This window comes from Mytilinidion resinicola, assembly GCF_010093595.1.
Source record: "Mytilinidion resinicola strain CBS 304.34 unplaced genomic scaffold BDZ99scaffold_3, whole genome shotgun sequence".
NCBI classification, from domain to species: Eukaryota; Fungi; Ascomycota; class Dothideomycetes; order Mytilinidiales; family Mytilinidiaceae; genus Mytilinidion; species Mytilinidion resinicola.
Genome location: NW_022985439.1, coordinates 1,028,017 through 1,045,424, shown reverse-complemented (window position 1 = coordinate 1,045,424; position 17,408 = coordinate 1,028,017). Strand labels below are relative to the sequence as shown.

General features: G+C 52.8%; 5 protein-coding genes across 5 annotated transcripts; 2 read left to right on the top strand and 3 right to left on the bottom strand.

Annotated features, from left to right (window-relative positions):
* Positions 1-293: 293 nt before the first annotated feature.
* Positions 294-3,781, bottom strand: BDZ99DRAFT_566791 (WD40 repeat-like protein). The gene is made up of 2 exons (XM_033727623.1): positions 2,614-3,781; positions 294-2,567 (listed from the first exon to the last, which is right to left on the bottom strand). Exons 1-2 carry the CDS (start codon positions 3,665-3,667, stop codon positions 787-789), a joined length of 2,835 nt encoding a protein of 944 aa, XP_033581827.1. The 5' UTR covers positions 3,668-3,781; the 3' UTR covers positions 294-786.
* Positions 3,782-7,126: 3,345 nt separating this feature from the next.
* On the bottom strand, positions 7,127-8,314 carry BDZ99DRAFT_566790 (uncharacterized protein; the record flags this gene model as incomplete). The annotated part of the gene is made up of 2 exons (XM_033727622.1): positions 7,595-8,314; positions 7,127-7,547 (listed from the first exon to the last, which is right to left on the bottom strand). Exons 1-2 carry the CDS (start codon positions 7,879-7,881, stop codon positions 7,127-7,129), a joined length of 708 nt encoding a protein of 235 aa, XP_033581826.1. The 5' UTR covers positions 7,882-8,314.
* A 662-nt stretch (positions 8,315-8,976) lies between these two features.
* BDZ99DRAFT_185859 (uncharacterized protein) lies at positions 8,977-10,889 on the top strand. Its single transcript, XM_033713097.1, has 3 exons — positions 8,977-9,083; positions 9,153-9,620; positions 9,675-10,889. Exons 2-3 carry the CDS (start codon positions 9,408-9,410, stop codon positions 10,674-10,676), a joined length of 1,215 nt encoding a protein of 404 aa, XP_033581825.1. The 5' UTR covers positions 8,977-9,083; positions 9,153-9,407; the 3' UTR covers positions 10,677-10,889.
* A 250-nt stretch (positions 10,890-11,139) lies between these two features.
* Positions 11,140-12,290, top strand: BDZ99DRAFT_185942 (uncharacterized protein). Its single transcript, XM_033713098.1, has 3 exons — positions 11,140-11,314; positions 11,474-11,722; positions 11,777-12,290. Exons 1-3 carry the CDS (start codon positions 11,268-11,270, stop codon positions 11,985-11,987), a joined length of 507 nt encoding a protein of 168 aa, XP_033581824.1. The 5' UTR covers positions 11,140-11,267; the 3' UTR covers positions 11,988-12,290.
* A 462-nt stretch (positions 12,291-12,752) lies between these two features.
* Positions 12,753-16,374, bottom strand: BDZ99DRAFT_472230 (uncharacterized protein; the record flags this gene model as incomplete). The annotated part of the gene is made up of 6 exons (XM_033721775.1): positions 12,753-13,048; positions 13,104-13,486; positions 13,663-15,383; positions 15,437-15,494; positions 15,599-15,780; positions 15,985-16,374. The coding sequence occupies 6 exons, from the start codon at positions 16,372-16,374 to the stop codon at positions 12,753-12,755; spliced, it is 3,030 nt and encodes a 1,009-aa protein (XP_033581823.1).
* Positions 16,375-17,408: the final 1,034 nt, after the last annotated feature.

Genomic DNA, 17,408 nt, shown 5'->3' with positions numbered 1-17,408 from the left:
GACCGTCCAAGGTTCTGCATCCTCACGTTCGAGAGCAAACGATACGTGGTCACGAGTCCGGAGGCGCTGACGCGGCGGGCCCATTGCAGCTGTTCGTTCCCTATTGTAAGATTAGGTTGTCTGCGCTTACGTAGATCGGGGCCCGAAAATCCTGGTGGAGCTTCCCTGCATATGTATCACAACGTATGCTCTTCTTTCATGATCCAACACTGCTAGTGTAAATGCAACGTGGACGCCGAATACAACTGCTTCTCTTGCCACATAATCTACTACACTCTGAAGATTGATTGGTTGAATGCCACGTTTTTTTGCTGCCTTGAATTCGCCTATTACCAAATCCTAATATGTCTGATTTGCTCAAGCGTGAATCTGATGTTTTCAACTCAAGTCACTATTTACTCCATAAAGATCCCTGGGACGACCATTGGCTCGTAGTGTGCTTCATCTAGGCGGAATCCCGCGCCGGAAAAACATAGAGACTTATCATGGGGGAAGAGGTCACCTCGTCTCGGCCCCCTTATCGATCGTATTTCTAGATCCACAAACTCCCCTTCTCATATGCCTGATATCAACCTGAAATACTCTGTAGCAGTGCTAAGAGCTTTTTCTTACACACTCAGAACGAAGCACTAAAAGAACCGAATACGAATGTTTGTTCTCGCCGAACAATCGACAGACAAAAGATAGATTGATCTCCACACCTTGCTTTTAATTCGTCATCCTACAGTCAACTGCGTACCGCGCGTCTCTGCATTCCCGCTAACCCTAGTACATATCAAAAAGCCCCTAAAGCGCACGTTCATGATTCCCCACGAGTCTTGGCGGAAGGTCCAGATCCCAAGACGGGCGTTCGACGAGGACCACCTCCAGCGGCCCGCTCTGCTCTCCAATCGGTACGATGCCCAGAATGGGGCGATACTTGAACGTGTGCCACCACGACTCACGAAGCCCGCGCTCCTTCACCGCCTCTTGCTTCTTGTTCTTTCGCTTCGATAGTGCCTTATCCTCGGAGGCGTCTCCACTAACATAATTCTCGGTACCGTTTTCTATTACGACGTTCTCCTCGTTACCGTCCAATTCTGTCTTGACACCTCGCCGTACTTTGGGTAGTATCAGTCGAGTATCTTCCCCATCTTCGTCGGGGTCTGGGGTGAGCCTGGCGTCCAAGCTGATCCATTGGGACTCGTCAGACTCGCCACCGGTGAACTTGCCAACGGAGCTAAGCACATTCGAAGCAGGGATAGCATCACCCGCACCGCTACTCTTCTTCCTCGGCCCCTCCTCGCCAGACTTCCTTTTCCGTTTCTTGGACAGCTCCTGGCCTGATAATTGATTCGCGCCATTCCGTACCAATAGCGTCTCCGGATCCGGGAGGTCCTTGGAGAGGTCAAGCATGAACAGCCAGTTGACACCATACAACCATACACGCTCGTTCCCCTCATGAATGTCCCACACGCAGCCCTTTGTCCTGTCTTTGTTGCCGATGAACGACGTGGGGAACTGGGACGTCGGGTTGCGTCTCGACCAGGCCGAGATCCCGCTGTATCCGCCATTGAGCAGATCGAACTCGTACACGCTGTGCTTGGCGGATACAATCATGAAGCGCTGCTCTCCCCCCGGTAGCTCATGCGAGCGCGGATGTGGGTTATGTCTAGTTGCGTGGACGCCTGGATTGCCGTTTGGTTGAGGCTGCGAGCTTGAGGAAGCGGGTCGGAACGATAGGACTAGAGGCGCGGAGTCGAGCTTCGGGATGGCGGCTGCATTGGGGTGTTGCCGCCAGTGCTGTCCCATGATAACTATTGATTGCTTCTTTTGATCGTCTTCGCTTCCTGACTCCTCGTCATCTGTTGATGACGACGACTCGATGGCAACATCTACGGCAGCTGCAGTAGGGTCCTCGTTGCCTTCCACAACCCACACGTCGATGTGACCACCTAGATCTCCGACAGCCAGGACAGTGCTGTCGTCAGAGAAGTCGGCGTGCGTGATGGTACGATAGTAGTTACCCCAGAAGCCGTTCAGTGAACTGGGATCGGCCGTTCTCGTGGAGCGTTCAAGGGTGACTAGGCGAGGGAGAACCGTCCACTGCTGGTTGCTGTCGTCTGCAGGAACTAAGCGTGCTAGCAGAACATTTGCTGTGGGCGTGATTATCGCTAGCCATTTCCCATTGCCTGAAAACTGAACCAATGTTGCTCCAGGGAGAGAAGTTGAATGCAATTTGGAGATACTGAATTTTTCCCCTTTTGACGTGTCGTGTGACGCAAGTTGGAAGAACTTGACTTTAGCTACTGTGGCAACTGCTAAAACAAGTCCATTCTGGGAAATAGCGGCAGAGGTGATATGCTCTTCACCGAGAAGTGCCATCTTTGCAACAAGCTTTGGCCGTTGCTCGGCTCCTGTGTTCCTAGGGATTCTCCAGATCCGGATCTCGCAGTTCCACCAGCTCACGAGAAGACGTGCACCTGGGGCACTAGCCAACGGCGGAGTCTGGGGTAGGAAAGGAAGAGATCGACTGTACTCCTTTCCAAATTCTCGGATGGGGACAACGATCGGTTGTGTGTCAATGCCTAAGAAGTCAGAACGTGTCACAAAGAACGGCGGAGATAGTCGTACCTCCTGAGACGGTGACGCTCAGGTCCTTTCCGTTGTAGGTCGCCAGAGCTTTGACATCGTGATCGTGAAATTTACTGTGGCTGACCTTGACCCATGAGCCATGGCCAACTTCTTTCTTTCCATTGCTCCGGATGCATTTGAATAACGCTGTCCGACGGTCCATTCCACCAGTGAAAATGTACTGTCCGTCGTTACTGACAGCAAGATCGAGAATGTCTGCTTCGTGCCCTGCAAGACGCTGGATTTGAGAATAGCTTTCTCCGCCGAAGAAACGCAGCTCTCCCAACGAATCTCCCGACACGATGTCACCATTTGGGAGGCATCTTATCTTCCACACGAGAATCTCCGTTGGACCGCCCTTCGGGCCTGAGCCTAGCGATATGCTGCGAAGAGATTCTCCTGTTCGACTGTCGAAGACCCGTATTGTGCTGTCCGCATAGCCTGCCACAACCCTGTTTCTGTCCTGGAAAGCAACACTGAGTACTCTTGCCTTCTTCTTCGTAGGCCGGGCTATGAGCTTTTGAAACCTGAGATCTTCTTCTGCGGTCGATATCATAGCCAGGGTTCCGTCGGCGCAGCCTGCAACCAGATTTTGGCCCCTGAATTCCCCTTCTCTTGCAGCGCTAGACTTCTTTTTGGGCCCGACCCACTGGGGTTGTGCAGCAAAACACCACACTTCACTGTGGTTCCCTCCAGAACTTCGCGCGGGAAGACCAGTGACCAGATTCCATTCGGTGATACTGCTTGAATATCCGATGCTGAATAGACGTAACCTGCCCGGCAGCGTTTTGCCACCCTTCCCCTCTTCTCCAGGCTCTTGGATCCACGCCAGGCCTTCCACGCTTCTCTCTTTCCCGCCGCTGAATGTTTTCTCTTGAACCCATATGCCTTTTCCAGGATTCCATATCTCGATATTTCCGTTTGCTCGTCCAATCGCTAACCGCAGGGAAGACGGGTCCTCGCCGGTAGTCTTTTCCTTTGTGGCGTGGGAGAAGGCGAGCGCATTGATTGCGGAGGACGGATATGGGACGAATCGGGAGCGGTGAATCTCCATCTTTCGTGGAGTCGCAAGTGAGGATAGCTCGCGAGCGCGGTAGTTTAGAGCGAGCGAGTCAGCAAATCCTGCCGACCGCTAGATTCGAGGCTGTATCATGATTGTAAAATGTCGTGGTGTTGCGTCAACCTTCAATTTCGTATCCACATCAAAATTTCAGAGATCTTGCCAAGACACCAAGACGCTACGGATCATCATTTATGCGGGTTCCGTGCGCTAATCCTGGAAGCCGACCTCGCCTCTTCTCTCCCCGTTTCATATCCGAGCGCTCAACGCCTCTAACAGCTTCCCGCCATCTTCCTGCCGTTTCAGCTAATGTCATACCGTGCAATGCGTTGACTCGCAACCGTTGTCTCTCCAGGTATCCTACTGAGCCGTGCTTTGCAGGACCAAAGAGCGACTGTGCGACACTAGGATGGGAGCGTGAAACGGAGCTGAAGAACGGCCACGGCACATTTCACGAGCCCGTTGTTAGTTTGAAACATGTTGACTAGGTGGTCCGTATGCGCATAGATATTGCTACGATCCTTTAGCTTCAGTACCTCGTGTCAAGGCTGTGCACCATTGCTCGCCACGAGTTGGCAAGCTTCAATTGGGTTTCAAGAACCTGGATGAAGTGCTACAGCGGAGCCAAGGCTAGCTTTGAGAGGCTGGGGATTCACCGGCAACTTGTCGGGCCACTCTAGACAATCATTCTGAACTAGCATTGAAGCAATGTCAGCTTTGTGTGCACAGAGTATTGGCCCAGCACTGTAAGCCGTAAATATGGTTATCTGAAGAAGGGATTGGTGTCAAGCGTCGTCGTTATTGGACTCATGCATGCACATACAACCGTTACACCTAGCTACAGGACAGTGCTACTCTATACTGCTCGCATCAAGGCCTAACATTTCTCCTACGTAACCCTTCCATGCACTTAGATGCTTATGCGAGTTACCGAATTGCCGGAATTGAGTTGCTGATAGGCGTTTCGACTGCTTGATCTAAAGTCTAAGATGGCTTGGTTGAGGGCTGCCCCCAGGTGATCGGGAAGCACGATCTAACCACACCCAGGAACGATTTGTAGGCGAGGCGTCAGCCTCTTAATAGATCAGCATCTGAGCCACGACAGCACTGTCGCACGAAACCGGGAATTGATGTGCCAGCAGGCTATCCCATGGAGGGCAGCACTCAAGCGACTCGCACGCCAAAAACGGCTGTGCTTTGCACCAAAGAGGGGCGCGCGTATGCGGACAGGGTTCTTCTTGCAAGAAACCTGCGAAGCTGGAGTCGCCAACAAAACCAACAATTGGCAAAGGGTTCGGTGATGCAGTGCGGAGAAGCCAGAGCGAAGAAGCTAGTCTTGCACTTCACCGAAGCGGTACCTCCGCTACCAATTCTGCCAATGGGATCGCCTGGGTATCGTCGTCGACAAATTCAATATTCAACGTAGCTGTACTCCACAGTAGAGATGGGGCGGTTGAAAATTTCTCTGTTCAAGTGAGCTGCTCTGCATGATCGAGGCAGAGCGGTCAAGAGATTTCAATTCATACGAGCTCCATAACGGAACATAACGGAGTGGGCCAGTGAGAAAATCTCAGTTTGAAGGAGCCGTACACATTTGAAGGTGGGTCACGGCCGGGAGGAAGCGTTCGTAAAGGTAAGGCTTCTAGAAGATGTGCATGCTGACCCGAAAAAATGATGCGATGTCAACTAAGAAGCGTGGCTGACTTGGTCGCGTCTTCGCGTCCACCGCGACATGTTCGCGATGAAATTTGTCATGGCCAGTGCAGTATTGAGTATCAAACGCGTGAGAGAAGCGAGCTTCTGGTCTCAATAAGCCCGGAGGTCGGCCCATAGCTTGCATGGGCAGCCTCGGAATCAGGGAAATGCCATGCCGCAGTTTGATAGTGTTCACGGTTCGCCATTGGCGCCCAGAAGAGAGTAAGAGATCGCGCTAGGGACGACCAGCGCGTCTTTCCAAGGTTGACAATCACGGAACCCCAGCCAGCCACCTCAGCTGGAGAGCCGAGTCTGCAGGAATAGAGCGCCCATTGAGAGCGAATCACGGCCCGATCGGGCCCAGTCTGCAAGATGATGATCGCAGATTGTCCAGATATGTACCTGCCTCCTGCATAATCGTCAAATGGCAGCATGAAGTCAAGAATAGGGACTGACGTGCTCGTGGCCGCCCAGCGGCTCACCGCGTGACAGCCAAGTCAGTTGCGTGGCGAGGCTCATTGCCTGAGCATGTTTTGCCCGAGGAAGTGCTGTATCAGGTGGGTGTTAGCACTCACAGAGGATAGGGATGCTTGGCCCGGCCTGAACGTCCTACTTCCGACGTCTGGGGCCTAAGAGCACGGCGTCTGCCATAATAAGCACCATCGCGTCTGACCCCGCAATGAGTGATGCAAGTCTCCAGTTGGGAAGGCCGTCTAGTGGTGGCGGGAGATGGATACGAGCGGTGGAGCGAAATAGACACGAACCCCTGGCACTCGCCACACCACATGCTCGCAACATGTCAAAAATCTGAAGCCAGACGCGTTGAAAGGCCGCCTTTCAAATTGTCGCGGAAGAGGACCCCCGCTGCTGTGTTTAAGGAGGCCGTTCCGCCGTGCCGCACAGGCAGGATGCCTCAGCAGTGGCTCGTGTGATGATCCCATGCGCTGGGACCGTTAACGCAAGGGACGGCTCCATTCGACTGTACGCCGTGCGGTTTCTGGTAGCGAGCCAGAGGCTCCACCGTCACTGTGACAGTTTCCGCTATAGTACTCACATGCACGCAATTCACCCGCCGCGCCGCCTGCGAGGGCTGGAGCTCCGCTGCTCAAGCCGTCTGGCAGCACAAGGCGGGACGCCGGGCAGGCGGCGTCCAGCGCGCGGGGGCAAACAGCGTGGAGTCGTGGTCGTGGTCGTGGTCGTGGTCGTGTGCGGTTACGGCCCCTGCCCGTTTCGCTCGAGATAGCAGCCGTGTGGCCGTATCCCCTTTGACGGCCGTGGTGCACGCCGTTGAGGTGGGCGGAGGCGCTTTACGGCGCCTGTCAAGCCATCAAATATCACGATATTCAGGAGGCCCCGGGCTGGAGTAGCTCGGTCGACCCCAGCAGGACCGGCAGGCATCTGGGGCTTCCAGGGCTCCAGCAAAGAGCGTCAGGGCTCCAGGAGAGCGTCAGGGCTCCAAGGCAGGCCGCAGTGGTGAGTGGCCCAGTGGCCTGCTTCGCAAATGGGTTGGGGGCTGGACGGCAGCGTCGCCTGAAGGGGCAGCCAGTGCAGAGGGCAGCAGGGAAGGCATCAAGATGTTTCGGTGCGGCCAGCGGAGCAGATTGGATAGCGATCGTGGGTTCGCTGCGTGAGAGCTGCAACCTTGTGTAGCTGCATGCGCTGGCTTCAGGCTGACCGGAGGCTGGGCCACGCTGATTCGAGCACGGCGGGCGCGCTCTGGGGCCAGTCACGCCGCAGACGGCGACGAAGCTGGCACCCTCAGCCGTCGCGGGCCCACGCCGCGGACAGGCCCGCATGGCTGCGGTTGACAACACGATGGGACTCTGCGTGCGGTCGCTGCATTTGCGCGCCGTGTGCGTGCGACGTCACCGAGACAGCCCGCGAGCAGTCTCGAGCAGGCGCTGGGGCGACGGTGCTGGAGAAGAGAGGCTCGCTGTGCTCAACGCGTCTCAACACCACGCGAGCGTCGCCGGCGGAGCTCGCGGCGGCCGTGGATGATCGCTGGCCGGCGTCGCCTGCGGGCGGCGCGAGCTGGGTGTTCCTGGCTTGGCTGAGGGCAGAGGCACAGAAGCAAAGGGCAGCGATCCACCACGTCGGGCGTCCGCTGCGCGCCGGGCATTGGCTGTCGCGGCGTGCGAGCAGGGAAGTGGGAGACACGCCGATGCGGATTAGTGCCGTGCTGCATCCTCCAAGGCTCTGATGCTGGCCGTTCGTTGCGAACCTCACCTTCGTCCGCTCTCATCCTCTCCTTCTTCACCTCCTCCTCGCCCACCACCTCCTCTCCACGGCTGGAGCATTGCGTATTGGATTTGATGGCGTGCTGACCAACGAGTGGCACGACTCTCTCCAGTACTTTCCAACGCTCCTCGGTCCCCCATAGCCGGCCGTTTCCCCATAAGGACCTCTCGAAGAAGCCAGAGCCTCTCTGGATCTTCAGACCCTTCGCTTTTGTCCCCCTCCTCGACCTCCGCTGCCTCGTCCCGCTCGTGGCCTCTGGAGCTGTCTCCCGCCATCTCTCCTGTCTCTCCTCGAACGCCAACCGACTCAGCAGCCGGTTTCCTCAGTCCGCCCCGTGATTTTCAGCGTGCGTTCCGACCGGGATTTTCTTGCTTGTGTGCTCTCGGTAAGTCTCTCAATACTCTCCTTCAGTTCCTCCAGCCAGAGTGGCAGCCGTGGACCAATCGACCTGCGTGGCCTGTACGACGCCCCCTATCACCACCGCCGGAGCTCGCTGCGAGATATACCTCGACCAGCCGACGACATCGCTCCCGACTTTGCAAGCTTGTACTTCGCCATTGGGTGGACTCGTTGGGTTGGTCTTTGCTGGATGAGGGTGGATTCGTACCCTTCGTATCCTGCACGTCTTCAGTTAGGGGTCTTCCCGGCCGAGGTCGATATCAGACGCTACACCTACCTCCTGCAATCGTGGCTTTCACCACTTTCACCGCAACACCGCGCCGTCACCGGTTCATTCGAGTGTCCGAGCGTACGCCTTTCTCACAGTGGTTGCCCGTCTGCCTAGAAGCCCTCTGCCAAGGCTTCCAACACCTCTGGCGAGCTGCGGGCCGCGGGGCGCCGTCTTCACTTCGGCAGCCCTTGGTTGAAGCCGGCTGGCAGTCAGGGAATTTACATTTTTGATTGGCGTCGGTCGAATCACCGGGTTCATTCCATCGGCAACGCAACCGCGTTGGCGAGCCTGCACAGCTGCAACATCACCAACCTCCAACCACGGCACCTTCCACTAGGATTTTATCAAGACAGCTTGCTCAATTGCTAACTCTCCTGTCTTGCCCAGTGTTTTCTACTTTCCACACACCGAGAACTCGCCTCTGGCTTGGCCTGAAACCTCAACCAACCAGGACATCCGAATCAAAGCCTTAAGACAACTTCAGGTTCGTAAAGGCCTGTAAAGACATGTCGCCGTGCCTTCGCTGACGGGTCCCTTGCCTTAGAACCGTGCTTAACCGGACCGGGAGATCTTCACATTCCCAGGCCCGCCCTAGCCTCAGGTGGACTCGTTAACTCGTGCTCTGCCTCCAGAACAATACTCCCTTCCCAGGATCCGCTAATAGAGCCACAATAACTCCGACTCATTCCTGCGCTAGTATCTGGATGCGATTAGCAAGGGGCTCGACTAATTTCAGTTCTTCCCAAGTCGTCTTTCAGTTCTTTCCGCTACACTTCGCTCTTTAAACGTAATTATCTAATTCTTCAGGTATGGGCAATCTTAGGTGGCCTTACATGGCCCTACTTCCGCGCGTTCGCTAATCAGATTCCCTTCCAGGCTCTCTGCTATAACTATTTTCCCGCCTCCTCAGACCTTGGACCCGGGAACCAGAGACCTTCATTTGATCCTATCCAACTAATTACTGTCTTTCAAATTTGCCGTTACTCGGCTGCCACTCTCTAATTCGGTTTACTTGAACCCGACACTCACTTCCGACCTCGAACATCCCTTGGTCATCAACTACACTTCAGTCTATCCCGGCGAACTGACGTCCATTCTTTCTGACACTCATATCGCCCGCCTCTCACAATCATGGCTTACCAACGATACCCTTCCAGATACGGACAATGCGACAGCTTCTTCGTAGATTGCCCGGACGAAGGTCTTTACGTACAACGCGCGACGGAGAGGGAACGGGCTCGCAACATCGCAAAGATGCAGCAGCGAGTCATTCAAGAAGATCTCTCCAGGATGACAAGAGAGGAATATCAAGAGGACATCTTAGATCACATGGAACACATGGAGGTCAGTCAACACCGACTACTACTCATGTGAACCATCTTGCTAACGTTCTAGTAGGGACAAACGCTACCTGATGTCAACTCAATCGACATTCAGACCGAGATCCAGTGGTTCATGCGTCCCTATCTTCTCGACTTCCTGGTAGAGGCACACGCTGCTTTCCAGTTGCTCCCAGAGACCCTCTTCCTCGCCGTCAATTTACTGGACCGGTACTGCTCCAGACGCGTTGTCTACAAGCGACACTACCAGCTTGTGGGCTGCGCCGCCCTGCTCATCGCCGCAAAATACGGAGACCGAAAGGACCGCGTGCCCACCGTCCGAGAACTCAAGTCCATGTGCTGCTCCCTGTACGACGACGAGATGTTCACCCAGATGGAATGGCATGTGCTGCAGACCCTCAATTGGATCATCGGACATCCCACTGTCGATTCGTTCCTCCAGCTTGCGTTATCCGAAGTTGAGCACGATCCGGAGGTGGAACATATGGCTCTCTACATTGCCGAGATTGCCTTGTTCCATAAGGAATTTGTCTCAACACGCCCATCTGTCCTCGCACGGTCCTCACTCGCCCTTGCTAGGTGCATTCTGTCTCGCAACCAAGCGAAACATTCGGACTGGGCTGGCGCCTACGACCCCGCGACCGTTCTGAATTTGTCAAACCACCTGTACCAACCATCGCAGGTCCTCTCCCGAAAGTACTCTGTTGCTCAGCTATCACAAGTTTCTCTTACTGTGGATGAGTTCTTGCAACGACAAGCACAAATTGCGAGGCGTGCCAACGCTCCACCAACGCCTCCAGCAAGCGTGCATTACGAAGAGCCAAAGCCGACGACAGAAGCATATCTCGGCCCCCAGACTCCACAGAAACACCACTATGGCGGTGCTGTTGTCAACCACGGTGTACTGACTCCACCAATCACACCCGACAATGACCAATTTGATGGCAAATGTTCCGGACTGATTCCACGAGTTTACCCTACCACACCGACTCCGGTCCCGAACGTGCGACACATTCAGCCACAGTACTACCAAAACCAATACATCCATCATGTACAGTAGCCTAACCCATCATGGTTCAGGCCCCGTCGCAGAAACTAGCGGCGGCATCTCGTACGACGAGTAACCTCCCGACCGAAGATCTCCGAATCCTCTTTGTATTAAAAAAAAATCCATGTATGAAGCGTCATAGCGTGGTCATCTTCCCCGGCATTGCGAGCGATTGTGTTTACACCTGTTGCGAGATCAAGATTCCTTTTCTGTCCTGATTTAAGCGATTTCCTTTGTTTATTCCCCCGACCCCTAAAAATCGTGGTCATCCCTTTCAGTCTCGATTTACTTGCACAGAAGTGAGGTTGGTTTGCATCGGAGGAAAAGCGTGGATGAATTTGCAGCATGCCTGCTTAAAGAGACCAGGCGTACCCAAAATCTTTCTGGTTTCTATTGAATCCACCTAATTAGGGTAGTCTGGCTCGATACCCAAAGCAGATGATGGTGTGGACAGAAATTGAAGCAACAGAAAATTACCCCAGTCGTAAGCGTCCAACGCACAATCAAGCTCACTCGCCGTCCCTATTTGCTTTCGCGGGCAGAGATACCCTTCTGAACTTTTTTTCACAGTTCCTCACGCCTTCGTAGAGGAATCGTTTTGGTATGTTGCGGAGGAAACAACGGGAGCTTTTCAGCGTGATAGTTGCTGGGTAGGCTCACACCAGATTGATAGCAGGGCTTCGTCTATCGCGAGCATATTTAAATAAAAAATATCAACGTTATAAAAAAAGAAATAACGGCCTCCTCACATTTCATCACATTTATGCCAGCCTTACGTATTCTTTCTCATTTTCTGATTTTCTATAAAGGGATTCCCAGCCCCTGCGGACCAGGATCGCTATCCTGGTAAGCCAAGTATGTTGGTATTGGCACCTGGGGCACTGTTTCAATATCACCCTCCACAGCCTCACGACTGCGGCGAGCGGAGTATCATCGTTTAAGGTCCGCATACCCACTCCAACCCACTCCAACGATCTTATCTCGAACACTCTCAACAGACCTACCTCTCTCCAACCATCCACTATCTCGCTAAATCCTAGCTCAATACCAGCGTCATGGTAAGTCACGCCGCTCCCCTACCCCAGACAGTTTACCTCTTACCACTGCCGCAGTCCGAACCCACAAAATAACACCCTCTACCCAACGACGACGACGACACCGCCTCTCCCGCTCCCCCTCCCTACCACAGCGCCGACTCGTCGGCACCCCCCGCCGCCATCGAGGCAATCGACGAGCCAACCCGGCAGCGCGAGTGGCAGCAGTTCATGGCGTTCCGCGCCTAGCAGCAAGCGAACCCAACCGCAACGGTTCACCCGGTTCTGACCGAGGAGGAAAAGGCGGCGGATGGGGCGCCCACGTGGTGGATTTTTGGGGCGTGGTTGGCGTTTTGCCTGCTGTGGGCTGCGGCGGGGACTGGGTACGCGATTTACGATACGTATTACAAGGGGCCGAAGTGAGGGTGATAGGGTGTATAGGTGTGTGGTGGGATGGGTTGTTATGATTGAGAGGGGGGAATGGGGAGAGATAGGGGTTTTGGGTAGGGGAGTCGGTGGAGTTGAGGGGTGATAGGTTTTGTGTTTATGGGCCGGATTGTTTCACTGCATATCAAATGGTGAATGAGACGAAACAATGTATATGCTGCGACTCTAGTCTATCCTTTCTGATTAACTACAGCCGGAATGGCGTGGTCGAAGACCTTGATCTGAAAGGGCTTTGCCATGCTTGATATCGTTTTATAGCGCTCCCCAATGGCTTAATACAGGTCGGAAAATGTAGAGAACTCCGCCACCGTACAAAACACAAAATTCTTCTCCAGTTTTTGCTAACTTTACCTTTGTAACACCACAGCTAGAGCACCTGAAATAAGGCCTTCTCTGGATATAGTGGGTATTATCACGTGTCTCTGTCAATCGTTTGTTCATTATTTACTATTTGTTGATATTCTCCAGGACTAGGGGTTGAGCTTTTAGGATGCCTGTAGTCCCTATCTCTGCAAGGGGGCAGAGTCTGACGCTTTGCCTTCTTGAAAATGGGTATGTGAGTCTCGTTACCACCGCCACATAATCTCTCCATAAACTAAGCAATGCATCACCAGCAGCACAAAAGTCCCAAGAAGCCTTTTTTCTTTGGCTCTTGCTCTTGATTAATCTGGAATTGCCCTTTCTTCTCGTTCTCCGTTTCATTCAACTGCATCCTGTATATATCCGGCATGGAAGCCTCGAACGCGATATCCGCCAGATGCGGTGTGTATTCCAACCACGAGACTAATCCATCAGCTTTAACACGGTGGAAAAGGTGGTGCTTATCGTCGAAACATCGCCGTCCCTTTTTGGCACATCCTTCACAGATGGCATAAAAGTTCTCGCCAGAGCAGTCGCAGCAATCTACGCACTACGGGTTAGCAGTTGGACGTACATATGAGAGCTGGTTAGGACCTACGGTAGTAGACCGTCCAAATAGTCATCCCGCAGCGTTCACAACATCCTTCCGTAACATCGTAGTGCGAACAAGGGCTTTTCGAGAGCTGGCATGGCGTGCACTCAATACTTTGCTCTTGCATCTCTTGAACGAGCAGTTCCCTGCAGTCCGGTTTCAAAGCGACGTCGAGCGGGATCCTGCCCCGTTTGTCTTTGACGGTGAGGCTTGCATTGGCGTTTAGAAGAGTGGTGATGATGTCGACATCTCCGTTGGAACAGGCGTAAAAGAGAGCGGTACGACCACACGAATCCAATTCGTCGACTTCGCAGCCTTGCTCCAGTAGCTTGACCACTTCATCGAAATCGAAATGGTTGGCTGCTAGTTGCAATTCGGTTGGATTGTACCTATGCTCCAATCTATACACCACTGAGCTTAGATTTGGGACCCTCGTGTCTGCGCCCGCTGCTTCTAAGATTTTTGCGCTACTCGTCCAGTCGCAGAAGAGGGCCATAGAATAGGCAGTACGTCCCCATTGGTCTCTTTTGTGAAGATTGTCGCCTCGGTCAATGTAGTATTGCACCATCCAGTCAACACCTTCAGCCGCCACGACGTGGAGTCCAAGAAATCTTCGACGAGGTCCGTGTCGCGGCCCAAAGTGACAAAATTTCTCGCCTGGCAATAGGCACGGACGTGGTTTGGTGAGTCGCATGCGAAACTGTTGACTAGGGACTTCAGCACATCGTCCGGTTCTGGCACACGCTGAAGATGATAGCCCCAGAACGAAGACGCGTATTCCATCAAACCAAACTTCTCAATGTATTCTTGAAAGTAGTCTACAAACCTAACTCCTTCGGGACACTCTCTCACGGGGCCTGTGGCGAAGTCTTGGAACTTCAGAAGTGTAGTGCACAATGCGGCAATATTGGAATCGTCGAAATTTGGGAGAGTACGCCCTTTGCCTTCCATCTCGCCTCCAAATGGAGTGGCAGTCTTGAGGAGGTAATCCTTGGCGGACTGATGGATGAGACGAACCGTAGAAGAGGGGGTCATGGCCTGAGAAGGTTGCCGCATGCCGTTGTCGCTAAATTCGTTATCAGACTCCTTGTGCTCTTCGTCTGGGTTAACTATTTCGAGGAATGGTATGCGCTGCACAACGTTCTCGATATTGGGAATCATTTTGCTTTTAGTGTCTTCGAAGCAGGTATCGTGTAGGTCGATTGCCAGTGCAACTTTCAACTCCTCCAAAGTCAGCGGTCTCCCAGCTCTCGCGACCCATTGAATCAATCTCCATGACAAGGACAGATCCGATTCCCAATCATCCTCAGGCCTCTCTGCGGTCTCTTCGCTGCTGCCATATCGTTTGACTATATTTGCCAAGATACGATCGTACATTTCCGATAGACCGGTCGGCAGTTTCTCCACCACGTCTTTCAGCCATTTCAAGGTGATGCCCAACTTTTTTCTAATCTCTCGTAATGCGAGTTTTGCCCACAAGATCATGCCATTTGCTTTGGAAACTAGTGTCTCTTTGAGTATCGCCTTCTCGTTCTCATCGATAGTTGAGATGCCTTTGACGAGGCAAAACTCCCTGTCTACAATTCGCGCGATATCCTCACGCATGAGCTCCGATCCAAGGCTGATCTCGAGAGGCTTGGGAGAGATTTGAGAGAAGTCATTCTCCGTCATCCAATCCGGACGGCTGCTAATGAAAAATTTGAGCTTGGCCTTTAGCTTACCGTTGAATAGTTTTGGAAGCCGCATAATGAACTTTTCTTGATCGGCATCGTACTCGCACTCGTCCATTGCATCGATCATGCAATAAAACTGCGACTTCTGCGGAGAGTCCAGAACCGTTATGAATATGTCCCAGAGCGCGTCGAAGCTGAACTTGAATTCTTCCACGTTGGAGGGGTTCCATTGTGATTTCAGGGAATCACAATTTTCGAGGAGGCGGCGGAATTCTCCCTTGTCTGCCCGTAAAAATTGGAAAATGAAAGCCTTCATGACGTTCAGGACAGATTCTTTTGGTCGTTTCCTGGAATTACAGAAATATGAAAGCACGGCTACGCTGTTAGACTTTTCGGTCTCGGCATGTATCTTTCCGAGAACAGTCTTCGCAAGGACGCTTTTTCCGGAGCCAGCCTTCCCACACACGAGTAGCATCTTGGACTTCGGGCGTTGCCAGTCGACGTACGCATCGTTTGTCCAGATCCACTCAAGTGTTGATGGAGCGGCATCGTCAATCTCGTTCTTTGTCACGGGTAGAGCCTTCAGCGATTGGAGAAAAGCTTTTCCACCAAGCTATTAGCTTTTCGATTTTTTCATGGAACTGAAGCTAGCAATCGGTAACGTACTGTCGCAAGTGTAATCGTCAATGACATCTGCCGAGAGAAGTTGTTCGTCAGAACATATCTACGTAGACCAAGCTCATCAGGGCAAACCCACGCTTCAGATTTTGTACCGTTTGCAAGTTTGGCTTCCACACAGACAGAATTTTGTTCAGATCAGCGTCCTACAGCTTCTGGACTACCGAATCACTGTGCTCATCACGATCTTTCCGACCATTGGCAACTATTTCCTTTTCCATATTCTCCAAAGCAGATGTCAGGATCTGAGAGAAAGCAGGGTCGGGTGACTGGGCTTGGTATGGTGGGGGCGGTTCCGACTGGGTGCCTTGAGCTGCATCCACGTCGAGGTGCTGTCGTCGTTTCGCGCTCATCCCAAAAGTGGAAGATCGCCGAAGCCCAGATTTCGTTAGTGTAGTTTGCTGTGTCTCGATCCTTCTTGCACTGAAACTACCGTTAGTCTAAATCAAGGGGAATTTGAACAACGGGAGACCCAACTATCTTTCATCAACGGCTAGAGCAAGAATTAGGGTAGTCTTCGAGCCCTCCAGCCTGACGAGGTTGTCCTTTATGAACTGATCCAATGCGGTGGTGCGTATCACGGCCCATGCAGCTTGGATTTTACCGCCCTTCAACTTCTCTTGCAGTGGATTCAAAACTTCACTTATCATCCTTTTCAAGACTTTGTTGCACTCCTTGACGGCATCTTTGGTTGGATACGAGGAGTCATCCGCCTGTTCGTCTTCCGTTTGAATGAGGGCCTCCGTCTTGGCCAGTCGATCCAGCACAACCCTGAGAGTGTTCAGATTTCCATGGAGGTCGGTGATTATTTCCGGTGCGTCTTGAATATTATTGATCAGGTTGATGATAGTGGTTGCTGTGGATATCGCAGCGGATACAACCGCCATAACGCTGGTGGCAGCCCCGAGTGCAGTGATGGGATCCATGATTCCAGATCAGCCGTCGCTTTGGCCTTGGGCACACGTTGAAGAGGAAAGCATGCAACAAGTTAGCCGGCAGGGGAAGCTAATAGTGAAGGATATGTAGAGTTTCAGAACACAAGCAGGGTGAGGGCCAAGGAGGAGACTGGGAAGAGAGAAGTGTCCAGGCTATCATGCAGAATAGTTCTACGAGCCGCCAGCTCATGGCGCGAAGCGAGCTGAAGGCAGCGCAGCCGGCCAGGCCGATTAACTCCGTGGGGGCCGCGCAGCAACGGTAAAGATGCGTGATGAAGCCCGAGCATTATTGGACAGAAAATATGCAGCACAGTGCAGCATTCGGTTGAGGCCGCTGTCACAACGACAAGGTAGATGCAGGGATTGGACCGGGGAAAGCGACCAAAAGCGTCTTCGGCATCCATCGCATTGACGAGAATGTATGTACACCTCAACATAAACGTTTTCACTAAGTACTCTAGGTGAGCGACACAGTCGAATCTAAGCTTTTGTTAAGCAAGAATTTGTTAAGCAAGAATTAGAAAGGGGAGAGAATGCATAAGACGAAAAAGTAGAGTAAGAAGCAGGGCATGTGTTTTTATAGAGACTTGAAGACTAATTTATAAGGCGAGCGGCAGTCAGAGGGAAATCAAGACCAGATGTGGGGCCAAAAGCTGTTGTATTGATGAAGGTGAGGAAGCTAGCTATTGAGCAGAAGGAGGAAAGATATACAGGAAGCTGCTGAGTAGGCCTGCTAAGCAGGAAGGGGTAGAAAAACGCGCTACTCCGGAAGAGGAGGACTGCCTAAGGGGGTGTTCTCTTAAAAACCTTCAGAAGTAAAGTAAGATTTTACTGCACGTTTGGTGACTATTGGTTGGCATTTTCTTAGTTTTTCGGAGGGGACTACTAATCGTACACCCCCTAATTCCTAGACGTACACCCCCTTTTCACTACACGTACACCCCCTCCCCCCCCTATCGCTTCACCACCTTCTGATTGGCTCGGAGGGCTGCTCCGTAGCCTCCGATTCGCTCGCTTAACTTGCT